Source organism: Mustela lutreola, chromosome 6 (assembly GCF_030435805.1).
Source record: "Mustela lutreola isolate mMusLut2 chromosome 6, mMusLut2.pri, whole genome shotgun sequence".
NCBI lineage: Eukaryota > Metazoa > Chordata > Mammalia > Carnivora > Mustelidae > Mustela > Mustela lutreola.
In genome coordinates this window covers 154635388-154652070 of record NC_081295.1, presented here as the reverse complement: position 1 = coordinate 154652070, position 16683 = coordinate 154635388, and the positions used below count along the sequence as shown (strand labels likewise).

The following is a 16683-nucleotide window of genomic DNA, read 5'->3' as shown; positions in this document are numbered from 1 at the left end:
CTCTTTTTTCATAGATTAATTGACTAAGTGAGGGTTTATTTCTGGGCTTTCTATTCCATTCCGTTCATCTATGTGTCTGTTTTGGTGCCAATACCATACATTTTCATTACTGTAGCTTTGTAGTGTATCTTGAATTCTGGGGTTGTGATATCTCCAGTTTTGTCCTCCTTTCTCGCGATTTCTTTGGCTATTTGGGGTCTTTTGTTATTCCATACAAATTTTAGTATTGTTTGTTCTAGTTCTGTGAAAAATGCCATTGGTATTTTTATGGAAATTGCATTAAACTGTAGATTGCTTTGGGTAATATGGACGTTTCCACAATATTAATCCTTCAAATCCATGAGTACAGAAATTCTTTCCATTTGTTTGTGTCATGTTCAGCTTCTTTCTTCAATATCTTACAGTTTTCAGAGTATAGGTTTTTCACGTCCTTGGTTAAATTTATTCCTCGATACTTTATAGTTCTTGGTGCAATTGTAAATGAGATTGTTTTCCTAATTTTTCTTTTTGCTCTGTCATTATGAACAAATAGAATTGCCACAAATTTCTACATACTAATTTTGTATCCTGCCACTTTACTGAATACCTTTATTCTAATAGCTTCTTCGGTAGTCTTTAGGGTTTTCTATATATAGTATCATGTCGTCTGCAAAGAGTGACCAATTTACTTCTTTCTTACCAGTTTGGATGCCTTTTGTTTTCTTGTCTGATAGTAGCAGTTAGGACTTCCAGTACTCTGTTGAATAAAAGTGGTGAGAGCAGACATCCTTGTCTTGTGTCTGACCTTAGGAGAAAGGCTCTCAGTTTTTCCCCCATTGAGAAGGATGTTAGCTCTGGGTTTTTCATGGAAACCTTTATTATGTTGAAGCATGGTTCTTCTAAATCCACTTTACTGACAGTTTTATCACAAAGGTACTGTATCAGATTCTTTTTCTAGAGCTCTTTAGATAATCTTAATGTGATATGTCACATTGATTTAAGAATATTGAACTACCCTTGAATCCCAGGAATAAATCCCACTTGATCATGGTCAATGGTCCTTTTAACACACTATTGAATTTGGTTTGGTAATAAGTGTTGAGGATTTCTGCATCTGTAGTCGTCAGGGATACTGGCCTGTAGTTCCCTTTTTTTAGTGTTGTCTTTGTCTGGTTTTGGAATCAGGGTAAAGCTGGCCTTGTGAAATGGATTTGGAAGTTTTCCTTCCTGTTCTATTTTTTTGAATAGTTTGAGAATAGGGATGAATTCTTCTTTAAATGTTTGGTAGTACTTCACCTGTGAAGCCATTTGGTCCTGGCCTTGTTTTTTTTTTAAAGATTTATTTATTTATTTATTTGACAAACAGATCACAAGTAGGCAGAGAGGCAGGCAGAGAGAGAGGAGGAAGCAGGCTCCCCGCTGTGCAGAGAGCCTGATGCAGGGCTCGATCCCAGGACCCTGGGATCATGACCTGAGCCGAAGGCAGAGGCTTTAACCCACTGAGCCACCTAGGCACCCCTGGACTTTTGTTGAGGAATTTTTTGATTACAGATTCAGTTTTTTTTACTAATAACTGGTCTGTTCATATTTTCTTTTTCTTCTTGGTTCAGTTTTGGCAGATTGTATGTTTCTAGGAATTTATCCCTCTTTTCTAGTTTCTCCAATTTGTTACGTAACGTTTCATAGTATTGTTTAATAATTCTTTGTATTTCCGTGGTGTTGGTTGTTATTTCACCTTTTCTGATTTTATCGAGTGCTTGCTCTTTCTTGAGGAGTCCGGCTAAATGTTTATCAGTCGTGTTTATCTTCTCAAAGAACTAACTCTTGGTTTCATTGATAAAAAATAATTTTGTTCACTTATTTCCACTCTAAACTTTATTATCTCCTTTCTTCTACTTACTTTGGGCTTTGTTGGTTATTCTCTTTCTAGTTCCTTTGGATAAAGATTTGATTGCTTTTTTGAGACTTTTCTTGTTTCTTATAATAGGCCTGTACTACTGTAAGCTTCCTTCCTATCCCAAAGATTTTTTTTTTTTTTAAAGTAGGTTCTATACCCCACATGGGGCTTCAACTCATGACCCTGAGACCTTAGAGTCCTGTGCTCTACCAACCAGGCCAGCCAGGTGTCCCCACAAGGATTTTCAGTCATTTGTGTGTCTTTATGTGTTGTTTCATTTCCTCTTTGACTTCATCATTGACCATCCAATGTCACTAGCATGTCGTTTAGTGTCCTTTTGTTTCTCCCTTAGGTTTTTTTTTTTTTTTTTATAGTTGATTACTAGTTTCCTACTGTGATGGTTGGATTCACTATATAGATTTAATTTCTATAAAAATAGACATAATTTGCTATTTTAACCGTGAAATCCTACAACGGTAGTTATTTGGTTGGTGCTGTCTTCTCTACCCCGCTTCCTCCTGCCTGCAGGAGAGATTTGTCCTTTTGTGACTAGAGAACTGAGAGATGCTCGCTGTAAAACACTCAGACAACGGATGTTGACGCTTGGCTTTATATCATTCTAGACATTGTTTTTTAATTTATTAGTACTTCCCCCCAAATTACACTCTACACACTGTGCAACTTGCTACTTTTCATTGAATATATTGGTGATATCTTTCCATGTCAAAAAAGATGTTGAGAATCAATTAGAACAATTACATATTTTTCTATTACTGTACTGTATTGTAATTTATTCAGCCCATTTTATATTTTAACTTTTTACTTGGAAGTAATTAAAAACCCATAGAAAAGCTGGACAGTTAGGCAATCTCTATACACCCTTTGCCATATTCCTGTAGGTCCTCTATTGGCATATTTGGCCTTTCCTCCTCTCTGTTGTCCCCCAAGGGAAGGAGGTAGAACAGGAAAGGAATGAAGGTCTTTATTTGGTGTCTCAGAATTGCACTTCAGGGGAGCACAGATTCCAGAGTAACCAGAAAAGTGTCCAACTCATGCAGGGAAAGCAAGGGGATTTTACGAGAAGGAAGAGAGAATTACAGGATTTACATAAAGCAGAGAAGAAAAGAATGCTGCTGTATTGGTGCTGACCAGTGGAACCACTTGTGATGACTGTCTTACCGATTATCGCCGCTATCAAGCCAACGTCCTGCTGTGTATTTATTGACTCTGCTGTCCTCATCTGATCCAGATGCCAGGTGCTCTGTTGAAATCTTATGAGCCAACCGCTTGTCAAAGAATTGCTGCTTCCGGCCCAGTTCAGTGTGTTAGTTGGAATGAAAATGGAGTCTCTCATGGCCGGAGATTTCATGCAATTCCACACTATTTATACACACTGATTTCTTTTCCCCTGGACAATTCTAGAGAATTCCTGGTGTAGTGCCCATTATCCTTCAACTTATGATCGTGTATTTCCTAAAAACGAGGACACTCCTGTGGAGCCACAGCACAATAATCACAGTCCGGAAACCAACATTGAGTAACACTCTCCCTCTCCCCCAGTCCTCAGGCTTTATTAAAATCTCTCCAGTTGTCTCAGTAATGAATCTTCTTTCTGGTTCCAGGACTGCTCCAGGACCATGTGATCTAGAACAGTTCCTCAGGCCTCCCTTGTCTTTAATGACCTTGATATTTTGGAAAGGGCACAGTCCAATAACAGTCAAATGCACCCTAGTTTGGTTTCATGTGCTAATTCCTCCTTGCAGGTTACTTTTTTTTTTTTTTTTAAGATTTTATTTATTTATTTGACAGAGAGAGAGATCACAAGTCGGCGGAGAGTCCGGCAGAGAGAGAGAGAGAGAAGCAGGCTCCCGCCGAGCAAAGAGCCCGATGCGGGGCTCAATCCCAGGACCCTGAGATCATGACCCGAGCCGAAGGCAGCGGCCCAATCCACTGAGCCACCCAGGCGCCCCCCCCCCCGTTTTTTTTTTTTTTAAAGATTTGGTTTATTTACTTGAGAGCGCATGTGGGTGAGCACAAGGGGTTGGGAGGGGCAGAGGGAGAAGGAGAAGCAGACTTCTGTCTGAGCTGGGAGCCCGATGCGGGGCTCAGTCCTAGGACCCCGAGATCATGACCTGAGCTGAAAGCAGACGCTTAACTGACCGAGGCACCCGGCGCCCCATGCAGGTTCTCTTTTGACAGAAACTCACAGAACACAGAAGCGATGCTGTATTCTTATTGCTTCGTACCAGCAGGTTCATGAGGTCAAGTGTACTGTTTTGGTGATGCTGAATTTTTCCTTTCTAAGATTTTCATTGGGTGGTTCTTTAATATTCCTTTCCTGAGATTATTTTGGTGGTGGTGGGTGGGGGTTGTTTCAAGTATGTTTGTAACTAAAGTATTTTATGATGGCTGCTTTAAAGTATTTGCCAGGTAATTCTAAAATCTCTACCATTTCAGTGTTGGCCTCTATTGGCATCTCCTTTCATTCCTTCTGAGATCCCTGGTTCTTGGTGTGATAAGTGATCTTTGATTAAAACCTGGACATTTCAGGCATTAGGTTATGAGACTCTGGATCTTACTGAAACCTTTTTTTTTTTTTTTTTTTTTAAGATTTTATTATTTGTCAGAGGGAGAGTGAGCACAGGCAGACAGAGAGGCAGGCAGAGGCAGAGGGAGAAGCAGGCTCCCTGCAGAGCAAGGAGCCCGATGTAGGACTCGATCCCAGGACACTGGGATCATTACCTGAGCCGAAGGCAGCTGCTTAACCAACTGAGCCCACCCAGGCGTCCCTGAAACCTTTTGTTTTAGCTGACTTCTTCTGACACCTCTTTGGGAAGGGAACAGAATGGGGAGGGTCACCCACCTCCTGACTCTCCTGACTGCCAACTCAGGATAGAAGTCAAGGTTCCCTCTGAACCTCCACGGACACCTCTCTGGCTGGGAGGGGTAGAAGTGCCCAATTATTGCTTTTCTCTGTGGCCTCTACAGATACTGGGCGGCGGGGGGGGGGGGGGGGGGGGGTGGCGTGTCTCCTCGTGGTGGTGAACTTCCTGCCCTCCCCAGGGCCTCTTCTGAGCCCACCCAGGGGGGATGGAGAGAGGCGCCCTGTTACTGCAGTTGGGACCCGAGGCCCAGGCTCTCCCCATGGTCTCCACTGACACGGAGGGCTAGGGACGGGGGACAGGTGAAAGTCCTGGTGAGGGTAGGGCCTCAATGTTTTCTGTGATGTTCGGTTGGAGTAAAAGGTGGTTGTCTTAAAGTTTTCTGTCTTGCTAGGCTGCCCTTTTCCTGGTCTTAGGGTTAGAGAAAGCAGGCTTTTGTTGTGGCTTTGTGTGTGTGTGTGTGTGTGTGTGTGTGTGTGTGTGTGTGTTTGGTTTATGCCCATTAGAGTTTCTAGGTTGGCATGCTTTCCTAGTATCCAGTTTGGGATCTCTGAGGCAACAAGAAAGCCCAGAGGATTGACCCCAGTGTCTTCTTCTGGCCCTGAGCTCCCAGACAGCTCCACTCTCACGGGCTTCTTATGCTCATTTTGTGTACAATGCCCGGGGTTAGCTTAGCAAGAGGAATAGGTACATCTGTTCCCTCTTCCTGGGAACAGAAGTCCTAGTGATGTTAATTTCTATCACCTGGTTGAGAGGATGTCTTCACATTTTTACAACGGAAAGTTAATATTTTCTGCTTTTTAATTAGCAAGTAAATATTTTGTGGGGAGAGATCTTGATGTAAATATCCTGTTTCTCATGAAGTTTTAGCCACTGGTTGTAGCATCTCTTTCTAATTTTTGCCTGAAATAATTATTATGATGGTTGCCAAATTGTTTATCTGATTCCATCACTCTTCCTACATTTCTTGGCTTTCTACTGTTACAGAGCCATTCCTTCTTCCCCATTCATATATGCACATTCATGGATTTTTATTTCATCGTTTATGTTACATTATCATTCATCGTGACGCTGACATTGTCCCAGATTCTGCTTCAAGTTGGCTTTTGCGTCTGTTTATCTGCCTATTTATTTAAAACCGTGAGTTCATGCAAGAATATTTCCAGTTAGGGGCCTGCGCCACAGGAATCCTTCTAGCCTTCTCTGTGCCCGCATCTGTGGCCCCTTTCTCCAACACTGAGAAGCCCGGCCGTCATTCTCAGTATATCCTTTGTGCTCAGCCTCCTCGTTTGTGACCAGTGTCCCCAACCACGTGTGGCAAAACCTTCAGTTCTGACACGGCTACCCGAGTCCTTCTGGCCCAGAAACCAAGGGGGGAAAAAAAAACGAAACAGAAAAGACCTCTACAACAGAGGAAGGCTTAATATTCTCTGTTGCTCGTGTACTTCATTGAAATTTCTTTTTATTAAAAAACACATTTATTAGAGTGCACAAGCAGGAGGAGCAGAGGGAGAGGGAGAAGCAGACTTACAATTTTTTTTTCATTTTTGTTCATTTGGTAGGTGGAAAATGGTGTTTTTGTTACTTTATTGGCATTTTAGTTAATGAGGTTAAGTATACTTTCAGGTGTTTATCAACTATTTCTATTACGTCTTCTGTGAATCACTTACGTGTTTTGCTCATTTCTGCACATTTTGCTCATTTCTGTACATTCGATGCGTAAGGATGATTTCTTAAACTTACCTGCCCCATCATGTGTCAAATGATTCAGTTATTTTTCTCTTCAGTTTGCTTCTCATGCTCTTCACCGTGCAGAATGCTCCAATTTTTGTGTCGTTAAGTGCATCATTCTATTCTCTTATGGCTTCTGCCTGTACGCCTTCCTTAGGAAAATCATTCCCACTCAAGATTATGCTGTTATTCCTTTTAGTTTTGTCCTGCTCATTCTGTGGCTTCCTGTTCTGCCTTTAACTCTTTGATTCACGTTGTATATATTTTGGCCTAAAGCCCGTGAGCCGTCTGGGAACCTCTTGTTGGTCATGTTAATTTCACGTCCGTGTCCCGTCGGCCACGCTGGGTCCCGCCAGGAAGGGAACCCCCACCGCCGGGGCTGTGCCGACCCCACCGGCTGGGGACTCCATCTTCATTCATGCCACTGTACGTGGTGTGGGCTTGAGTCTGTTTTCTTGCTCTTTGTTCTGTTTCCTTGATCTCTTTTGATTCCAACATCCTATTGCTCTTATTTCTGTAGCTTAGAAATACATTTTTCCCTCTAAGGGAGCCATCGTCCCCCAGTACTTCGTCCCCACCCACAGCAGCTTCCTATTTTGCTGACACATTTACTTTTCAGAGTTTACTTCAGATTATTTTTCAGTGTTACATAGTAGCATCTTCTTCACCTAGAAATGCAGATTCAACAAGTTTTAATCATATAAAGTGGCCAAGACCAAAGCAAGGTAAATAGTCAATAAAGTTAATTATTATTTTTAAGTGACCAAAGTGCAACTTGCAAGCTATCTTTAGAGAAAAAGGAGACGCCACTGGCTTATGTAATTGATGACGCTTGGAGCAGAGCTGCCCGCAGAGGTGGGTGGTGGTCTCTCTCCACGTGGGGGGACACAGGCCTCCAGCGTTCAGCCTGAAAACCCCCAAGGGAAAGCTCTCGATCAGACGTGCATCTTTGAGCCACACACTGTGGCGGCCATGGGGATTCTTCAGTCCTTATGAATAAATTACAAAGTTTAAGGTGGGGCACCTGTGGCTTCGGTCGGGCATTTGGCTTCGGCTCAGGTCAGGATCTCAGGACCCTGGGATCGAGCCCCACCATTGGCTCGCTGCTCAGCGGGGGAGCCCCTTCCCTTCCTTGCCCTCTCCCGCTCCCGCCTGCTCGTGCTCTCTGGCTCTCCGCTCTCTCACACTCTTTTTCTCAAATAAAATCTTAAAGCTTAGGGGCACCTGGTTGGCTCAGTTGGAAGAACATGCAGCTCTTAATCTCAGGGTTATGAGTTTGAGCCCCAGGTTGTGCGGGGGGGGGGGGGGGGGAGGATAGAGATTAGTTAAATAAATACTTTAAAAAAAGGCTGAGGCTGCACATTTTTACTTTGGCAATCCGAGTTCATCTGCGGATCCTGGAAACCCCTCGGCTAGTTGATGCTGAGCGCCCCGCAGACCTGGAGAACTGGGTGTTGATGGTCTCTGAGCTCTGGAAGAGCAGGCTCGGGGCAGAGCGTCCAGGAAGGGCTCCCAGAGCCTGGCGCAGAGCTGGCCCGCAGGGTTCCCGGTGGCAGCCCCGGGCCCCTGCCCCGCCTGCGAGCTGAGGAAGGAGAAGGGGAGAGGGGGCTGCGTGTGGAGTCTGGGAACTGTGGCCACAGCTGCGCCGCCTGAAGGGGGTCAGAATGGAATGAGTGAGCCAGTCAACCAAGGAGAACATTGAAATATAATGACTTTTCTTTTCTTTTTTTTTCTTTTTAAGATTTTACATATTTGAGAGAGAGAGAGAAAGACATAGGGCTGGGAGGGAGAGGGAGGGACAAGTGGGGGGAACAGCAGAGGGAGAGGGAGAAGCAGGCTTCCCGCTGAGCAGGGAGCCCCACGTGGGACTCGATTCCAGGACCCTGGGATCATGACCTGAGCCGAAGGCAGAGGCTTCACTGACTGAGCCACCCAGCCACCCTGAAGTATAATGTTCTTTTACCATCTACTTTTACTACAATTTTAAAAGGTAAAGGAGTTTTTAAACCCCCCTAAGAGCCCCAAAGACATCATCTGACCGTGAAATACAGGTAACAACTATAAACTTATATGTGAATAGATCAGTTTATAAATATATATATATATAGTTGACCCTTGAACCAACACTGGGATTAGGGGCGCTGATCCCCAGGCAGTCAGAAACCCAAATGTAACTTTTGACTCCCTCCAGACTTAACTACTAATGTGGACCGGAAGCCTTACACTTACTTTGGAGGTTATATGAATTATATCCTATATCCTTCTAATAAAGCATACAAAGAAAATACATTTCTACTACTCCACTATATTTAGTGAAAAAATCTGCATCTGCATGGACTCATGTGGTTCAGATCTGTGTTCAGGGGTCAGCGGTGTAACTGTATGTGTGTGTGTGTGTGTGTGTGTGTACATCGTGTTTGTGTTTGTGTGTGTGTATGTGTTCTATGCCAATGCACTCACTTTTCACTGGATCGCTGAAAATCTCTCCACAAACCAGTCAGTGAGCGAGCCTTGCAGAAATCCTGCTTTGCTAGTGGCCAGAGAAAGGAGCTGAAATCAAATGAGTGATTTTTGGTCCTTTTTGGTCAGCCTGTGTTTGCTTGGACAGAACCTGAGGTTCTCTGTTGTAGGGCATCGTCTTGGATCATGCCCGAGTTTTTACTACGTGCCTACTTACTCCTTCCTCCTGTCCCCTCCCCAGGCTGCTGCCTCTTGCCCCTAATCTCTGTTTTCCTCTTCACCAGCTGTTACTTAAGCACCAGGATGCGTACCAGGCTGGAGCCGTGTTCCCTGATGCCTTCTACCCCAGCATCTGCGAGAGAGGTAAGCTCGAGTCTCACAGACCCAGTGATGCCGCTTCCTCTTGGTTAACAGGAGCAGCTAGGACAGAACTCCAACAGCGTGTTTCCGTTGTCCTTGGTCACTGACTTGGTTCACATAACTACATTTTTCACTTAACCAAACCTTAACTACTTAAGCGTAAAATTCTGAACATTTTCACGATCCTGTGTGTCCTTAATTTACTAGTTTGTGGCAGAAGAGAAAAGATCTTGAAAGCGGTGGGAGGGTCTGGGTTCGCGTTCCTGCTGTGCTAGTAGCCTGTGACCGTTAGGAAGTGTTTCCACGCCTGGGACATGATCATCATAATGCCTCCCTTGCCTCTACCGGACTTTGTTGGTGTTAATGCATATTATTTTGTCAAGTGGTGTGCAGATCTAAGGCAGTGGAGTCAGTGACCTGGGCTTGGGGGGAGTATCAGGACCCCGTGGGCGTGGAAGGTGCGCTCTGACAGAGAATCGGGGGGTGTTTTGTAGGAGCTACGGGCCTGGTGTAAGAAATCTGCAGGAACGGTGCAGGGAGGGGAGAAGGCCCCTGTGGGGGCCAGGCCTTCAGTCAGGGACTGCAGCCGGCCCCCGGGACCCTGAGTCAGGGATCTGGGGGAACGAATACCCCCACTTCCCTTCCTTTTCCCTGATCTCGTCTCTGTTCTCCACATTGGCTGGACCCAACCCAACCAAAGCTGGGGGGCAAAGGGGCCAGTCGGGCTGGTCCCTTCAGGGGCACCGTGCAGGGCAGAGCAGGTTGGACAAAGGGTCTGGAGGGACAAATGAAAGACATCCAGTATATTGGTCATCACGGAAACCATATTTGGAGTCTCAGGGTCATGGCCATTATCCCAGTGTTTTGTTTTTTAAGATTTTATTTATTTGTGTGTGTGAGAGAGAGAGCGAGCGCACAAGCAGGGGGAGAGGCATAGCCAGAGGGAGAAGCAGGCTTCCTGGGCAGGCTTCCTTTGGCCTCCGTCACTAGGATTACAGAGGGAACAAAAACTTTGCTTAATCTGGCAATTTGGTGAAGGGGAGGTTTATCCAAAGAACTGCTATTACCCTTAATTTGGGATTTTTACTGAATTCTGTAAAATAGGAATTGTAAGTTTTATCTTGAAAACTTTAGAGCAGATCAAATTTCTAGTTTTGGTGTCTTTGAAAATCATTTCAAGAAAAGCCAATGGTTAGAATGTTTTTACTTTAGGGGTACCTGGGTAGCTCAGTGGGTTAAGCCTCTGCCTTTGGCTCAGGTCATGATCTCAGGGTCCTGGGATCGAGCCCCGCATCGGGCTCTCTGCTCAGTGGAGAGCCTACTTCCTCCTCTCTCTCTCTCTCTGCCTGCCTCTCTGCCTACTTGTGATCTCTCTCCCTCTGGCAAATAAATAAAATCTTAGAAAAAAAAAAGAATGTTTTGACTTTAGTGGCAGCAAAACTATTTCAACAGAAGGATCTAAACTCTGGTGTTTTGGTTTCCGTGGCCCCTCGTGACATTTGACAGCCCCCTCCCACCCCCCTGCCCCCCACCTGCACTGCCCCCCACCAACTCCAGCACCCTCCACCCACTACCCTGCACAGCCGTGTTCTCCTTCCCTTTAGCACAGAAATGGAAAACCCTTCCAACCCCCCAGCAGCCCCCGTGATTCCAGATGCTGGGAGCCAGTCCCAGCTTTCTCTCTCCCTCCCAGCTGGCCCTTCTGTTCTAGAGGCTTCCTCTGAACATCAACGGAAGAACACAGGAGGCTGGAAGGGAAGGAAGAGACGTCTCCAGCTTTTCTGGACAGACTCCCGACACCTGCTTTTGTCTCACCAGGAAAGTTCCACGATGTGTCCGAGAGCACGCACTGGACCCCCTTCCTGAACGCCAGCGTCCATTATATCCGAGAGAACTACCCGCTTCCCTGGGAGAAGGTAGGCATGGCCGGCCCTCTAGAGCCGAGAAGAAATTCCGCTCCAGACCCCCACCCCTAGTCTGCACCCAGTCGCCCCCCCCAGGCTCCGGGCTGCTCACCCTTGTACCTTCATTGCCAAGCCCAGGATGCAGTTGGTTAAGACCTGAACAAACTACTCGGAGAAGTGCAGGAGGTCACCTGGCCGCCTCTGTGCCAAGAGTAATTCCTCTGAAAGCACTTCCCAGGCACCCCGAAACTTCTCCACAAGTCCTTGGGTTTTGTCACTAGAAACTGCAGAGTACCAGCCTCTGTATTGCTGTGAAGGCTCAGGGATGGAACTCTCCTTATTAGACACCATAATCGGACTTTTACAAAATAACCCCAGCGCCGTCCCTCTCATTTGCTCGTTGGCAGGACACGGAGAAACTGGTGGCTTTCCTGTTCGGCGTTACCTCTCACATGGCGGCGGACGTGAGCTGGCACAGCCTGGGCATCGAGCAGGGGTTCCTTCGCACCATGGGCGCCGTGAGTGCGCGTGGGCGGCTCGAGGGGAGGGTCCCGTCCTGCCCGGGAGGAAGCCCGGGAAGGAGACCTCGAGGTCACGCAGGGCCATGTGGACGCAAGCGGGACTTCCTGCCCCAGCAGCCCTCCGTCTCCAGCTCCTCCTCCCCACCCCGCTTCTTCCCGGGCTCCCTGCACGGTCGGCCCGCGGGCAGGACCCCGACGTGCACCGAAGTCAGCCGTCAGTGTGCTGTCCTGTGCCCTCGCAAAACAGCATTTGTGAAATTTCACGCTCCGGGCAAGTCGCGTGTCTTAATAAGGACACGAAGAGCTTCTCCTCGGGAGGAACCGCTCCACGTGTTTGTTCTTTTAAAATTTTCCTTTCTAACATGCAAAAATGTGTTCTTATTTGCGTGTGGCTGACACAGCGTCGCGTGAGCTCCAGGTGGGCGGCGTGGCGATCCTCCAGCTGTGTGCAGCCGTGTTCGCCCCCCACCACACCACCCCCCACCCCCCGTCACCGCCCAGCCCCCCACACGGCCAGTCCCGGTCCTCCCTGGGCTGTGCCTTCACTCCCGTGACTCAGTCACTCCATAACCTCCCTCTCCCGTGTGCCCATTTCGCCCATCTCCCCATGCTGGCTTCCCCCCCCCCCCCATTTTCTATATGAAAATGCCAGGGCCCTGAACCGAAATGGCGCCCTTGTTTCTGGAAGCCTCCCTGGTACCCAGTTGTCATTGGACCCATTCTGTGCAGAGCTTACCCTTGGACTCACTGGAGACTGTGTCTCTATCCCCAGCGGTGCAAAGGTTTGCAAGAGCTTTGCCTCCAGGCGCTAATATGTGGCTCAGCTGCCACTGTAAATTTGTAACAAAAAAATAAAATTATCATTTTTTTAAAAAATCAAGTGCATCTGTTATGGGCCCTTTGCACTGACCGGGTTAGGCGTTTACCTCCTTCCCCCGGCGCGGCTGCGGGGTGGGCTTTGGGCTACAATCGGTTTTCTCTCTTTCTCAGGTTGACTTTCACGGCTCCTATTCCGAAGCGCATTCGGCGGGCGATTTCGGTACTGTCTACGTTTGCCAAGTTTGTTTTGCCATGGTTCCGTCTCCCTTGTCCTAGAGTCACTACTGTACCTTAAATCTGTATTACAACCCCCCGCCCCTTGTTGAAAAACCTCTCTCCTTAACTGAGACCATCTCATGCTGCATTAGGACTGGCTGTGTTGTTCTCTTGAGCAAAAGTCTCATTTTCATACTCTATGAGGTGCGTATTCAGTCACTTTGGGAAATGGCTAATAACCAGGCAGGTGTCTAGACAGCAAGAGAGAGAAGCTTCCGGGAGTGGCTGCTGGCAGAGACGTGCGCAGATTGTGGTGGGCTCCCACAGTATCTTTCTCTCGTTTGTGTGTGTCAACTTCAACTTATACTAAAAAACCAAGTATTTAAAGTAAAATACATATTTTTAATCACAGCTTGCCAGTCCATATACTACCTAGCTTTCTATTTTAATACTTCATTAAGAGTACAGCATATCATTTGCCATAGAGATGTATTTCCGAAAAGTTGTATGTCTTTATAAAAAAAAAAATTACAGTTCATCATTGGCATATGTCCTAATTTAGTAAAGCTTTACCCTTATATTAGCTTAAAATTCATTACCTAAGATTGCCCTTACTTTAACTTGGTACCTCTGTCTTTTTCCTGCCATGAATTATTGAGATAGCCAAAGTAGACGGTGAATGGGATTTTAAAAGAAATTTTATGGTTCATCTTTCCTTCAAGTGAAAAACTTTTGGTTATCTGGGTGTTTCTTAATTCACAAGTCTCACTGGCTAAGCTATGAATGATCACTTTTTCTTTGAGATCTGCTTTTACCTAAAACAGTGAGCAGAACATGCGGGCAAGGTAGTGAACTCATCGCCTGACTGTGCAGATCTGTGGAAAGAAGCCGAGTGTCGTCGCTGACCCACCAAATGTAAATATTTTTCTCGTGCTTTAGGAGGAGATGTGTTGAGCCAGTTCGAGTTCAATTTTAATTACCTCGCACGGCGCTGGTAAGAACAACTATGCTTACACGTGTGTTCCCTAAATGGCGCTTAGAAGCTGGACCCTTTTTATCCCCGAAGAAAATGCAGCCTACGATGCATTCAGGCATCAAAAATTTATAAATTTTGAAAAGCAAAACTGCAGATGAGGACAGTTTAAGATGCTTTGAACTTGTGACTGACACCATATCCAGTCCATATTTACAAAAAAAAGATCACGTGCTCCCATGTAGCTAACACTTAGCTCACAGCCAAGCCTTCTGGGTGTCTTCTAAGCGCCTCCAGTTCTCTCCCACCGAGAACATTCTCTCCCGTTCTTCTAAACCGCTCCTGTGGGATTCCTGTTAATCGTTTTGTTGCTTCTCTTTAGAGCTGAATACATATGGATGTGTCCCCATACAAAATGGGATGTGGTTTTAATCTTCAGATAAATAGAATCTGGTTCCGAGGTCCGGTCACCTGTGTCTGTTGGGCCATGGTAGATTTCCCTGCTGTGTGGCTGTCTGACACCGGGATGGGCCACATGGTCCTCCACTCCTGCGGGGACGGAGGTGTTAGTGCGGAGCGTGTGTGTTTGCTCTACCGGCGGTGTTGCTGTGAACATCTCCTACGTTTGTGCACCACAGGGGGGGTCTCTCACCCTCAGCCCCAGATACAGAACTGGGAGGGAGTCCTGGGGCGGGACGCGAAGTCGGCATCAGAGCCGAGGCTTTCAGAACGGCCTTCCCAGCGGACCCTGTCCTCGGGCGTATGTGGGAGATCTACTTCCCCTGCGTTCTCCGGGACTTGGTCTTGTCCAACTTAAAATACAGTCTGTTTGGTGTGTCCTGGTCTCTTACTGAAGTTTTCATTTGCATTTCCTAGTGATTAATGAGGCTGAAAGTTCCTGTGTTTGATACTCCGTGAACATCTTGTTTAGCTTTTAGCCTAGTTTTCTGTTGGTTGGTTTGGCCTTTTTACTTACTGGTGAGTGGTCCTTATATATTAGGGCTTCCAATCTTTGGTTGGTTTATCATTTATTTGTTACAAATATCTTTTTATACTTTGGGACTTTTTTTTAACTTATGATGTATCTTAATAAACAGAACTTAATTTTCATGTAGTTGACTCTACCTTTTCCTTTGTAATTTGTACTTTTGATATCTTATTTAAGAAATCCTTCCCTACCTTTTGGGGATGAGGTCATTCTCCTCCTTGGCCTTCAAAAGCTTTTATGGTATTATTTTTTTAAACTTTGTCTTTCCCTTACCTGGAGTTAACTTTTTGTATGTTCTGAGAAAGAATCTGATTTTCTTTCTGTAGATGTAACGTAGATAGTCCCCAAATCAGGACACTTATCCACAGTCTCCCCTTTCCTCACTGGTCTGTAAGGCCCTCTCTGTCAGAAAACTTAATATGTATTTGGGTCCATTTGTGGGCTTTCTATTCTGTTGTATTGATCTACTTGTCCATGAGCAATACTGTTTTTTTTTTTTTTTTTTTAAATTACAGTGGCTTTATAATACATCTTGACATCTAGTAGGGCTGGTCTCTCAGCCTATCCTTTTTCTTCAGACATACCTTGCCAATTCTTTTGCCTTGGCTCTTTCAAATAAAGTGAGAAGAGCAAGTTGCCATGTTCTAAGAAAGATCTTGTTGGGGTTTTGATTAGAATTGTATTGAATCTAGAGATCCATTGGAAGAGCATTAACTTTGAAATATTGAGTCTTCTCACTATGCTATATATTTTATTTAAGCCCCCTTTAGTGACTTTAACTAAACTTGTCTAAGTTTTTCCCTTCAAGGTCTTACATGTTTTGTTCAATTTTGTTGCAGAGACTTTTTATTTGCCACCATAAATGGTAACTTTCAGTACCAGTTTTATTTTCTAGTTGATTGTTGCTGTGTAGGATGCAAGTGACTTTCTCACTTTGATTTTTGCTTCTAGCAACATTTCTAAAATCCCTCATTCATTCTAATGTTTCCAGAGATGTTTTTGAATTTACTGTATACTCACAGTGCATCATCAACAAATTGTGACCATTTTACTTTTCCTTTCTCAGTCTTTAGCCTGTGTGATGCAGCAGAAAGAAGAAAGTTATAAAGTTTTCAGTACAATAGAAGTGGCGATACTGAGCATACTTACCTTGTTTGTGACCTTAAAGAGAATGCTTTCAAAATTTCATCAGACACAGTGTTTGCCCTGAGTTTTTGTGAATATCCTTAATCAGCTTAAGGCAGTTTCCCACTATTTCAGTTTGCTGGTAGTTTTTATTATGAATTAACTTCGTGTGTATTGAACTCTTACTCTACATCTGTTGAAATAGTTCCCTCTTTTTTAATCTGTTAATATAGCAATTGTACTAATCTATATGCCAATATTTAATCAAGTTGAATTCCTGGCACAAAACCAACTTTGCAATAGTATATTTCCTTTTTAATATTTGTTGCATCTATCGCTGCCTGGGATTTTGTATTTTTATTTATGGGTGGGTTTGTGCTATCATTTTCTTTTCTTCTCTCCTTGTTTGGTTTTGGTATCAAGGTTATGCTAGTTTCATGATATCAGGAGGAAAGTTCTTTTCTGTTCTCTGAAAGTCTCTGTAAGATCAACACTTTGCTTGAATGTTTGGTAGAATTTGAAAAGCAATGTAGGCCTGCTGTTCTCTCTACAGGGACTTCTTAAAAACTTCAGTCATGGTTATAGGACTACACAGTTTTTCAATTTCTTCTTAAGGTGTTCTGTTTTTCTAGGGCTTTTCCATTTCATCTAAATGTTTAAAGATTGTGCCTTGAAGTTGTTCTTAATATTTTACTGTCTATTTTCCTTATTTGTACTCGTGTTCCCTTGTTATCTTGATCCTGACATTTCTTGCATATTTCAACAATTAGTCTCATCTAATATATTTCAGTTTCACTATTGTAAAGAATGGGTTTGGGTTTATTGATC

The 16683-nt window shown here is 44.8% G+C and overlaps 1 protein-coding gene across 6 annotated transcripts in view; it reads left to right on the top strand.

Annotated features, from left to right (window-relative positions):
- Nucleotides 1-16683, top strand: part of GPLD1 (glycosylphosphatidylinositol specific phospholipase D1) — a 54758-nt gene that overhangs the window by 10203 nt on the left and 27872 nt on the right. For all 6 annotated transcript variants that reach the window (XM_059179470.1, XM_059179471.1, XM_059179469.1 and 3 more), the window contains 5 exons: nt 9234-9312; nt 11128-11225; nt 11621-11731; nt 12725-12773; nt 13709-13763. In XM_059179470.1, coding sequence (XP_059035453.1) covers nt 9234-9312; nt 11128-11225; nt 11621-11731; nt 12725-12773; nt 13709-13763 — 392 coding nt within the window. The remainder of the gene's footprint in view (nt 1-9233; nt 9313-11127; nt 11226-11620; nt 11732-12724; nt 12774-13708; nt 13764-16683) is intronic.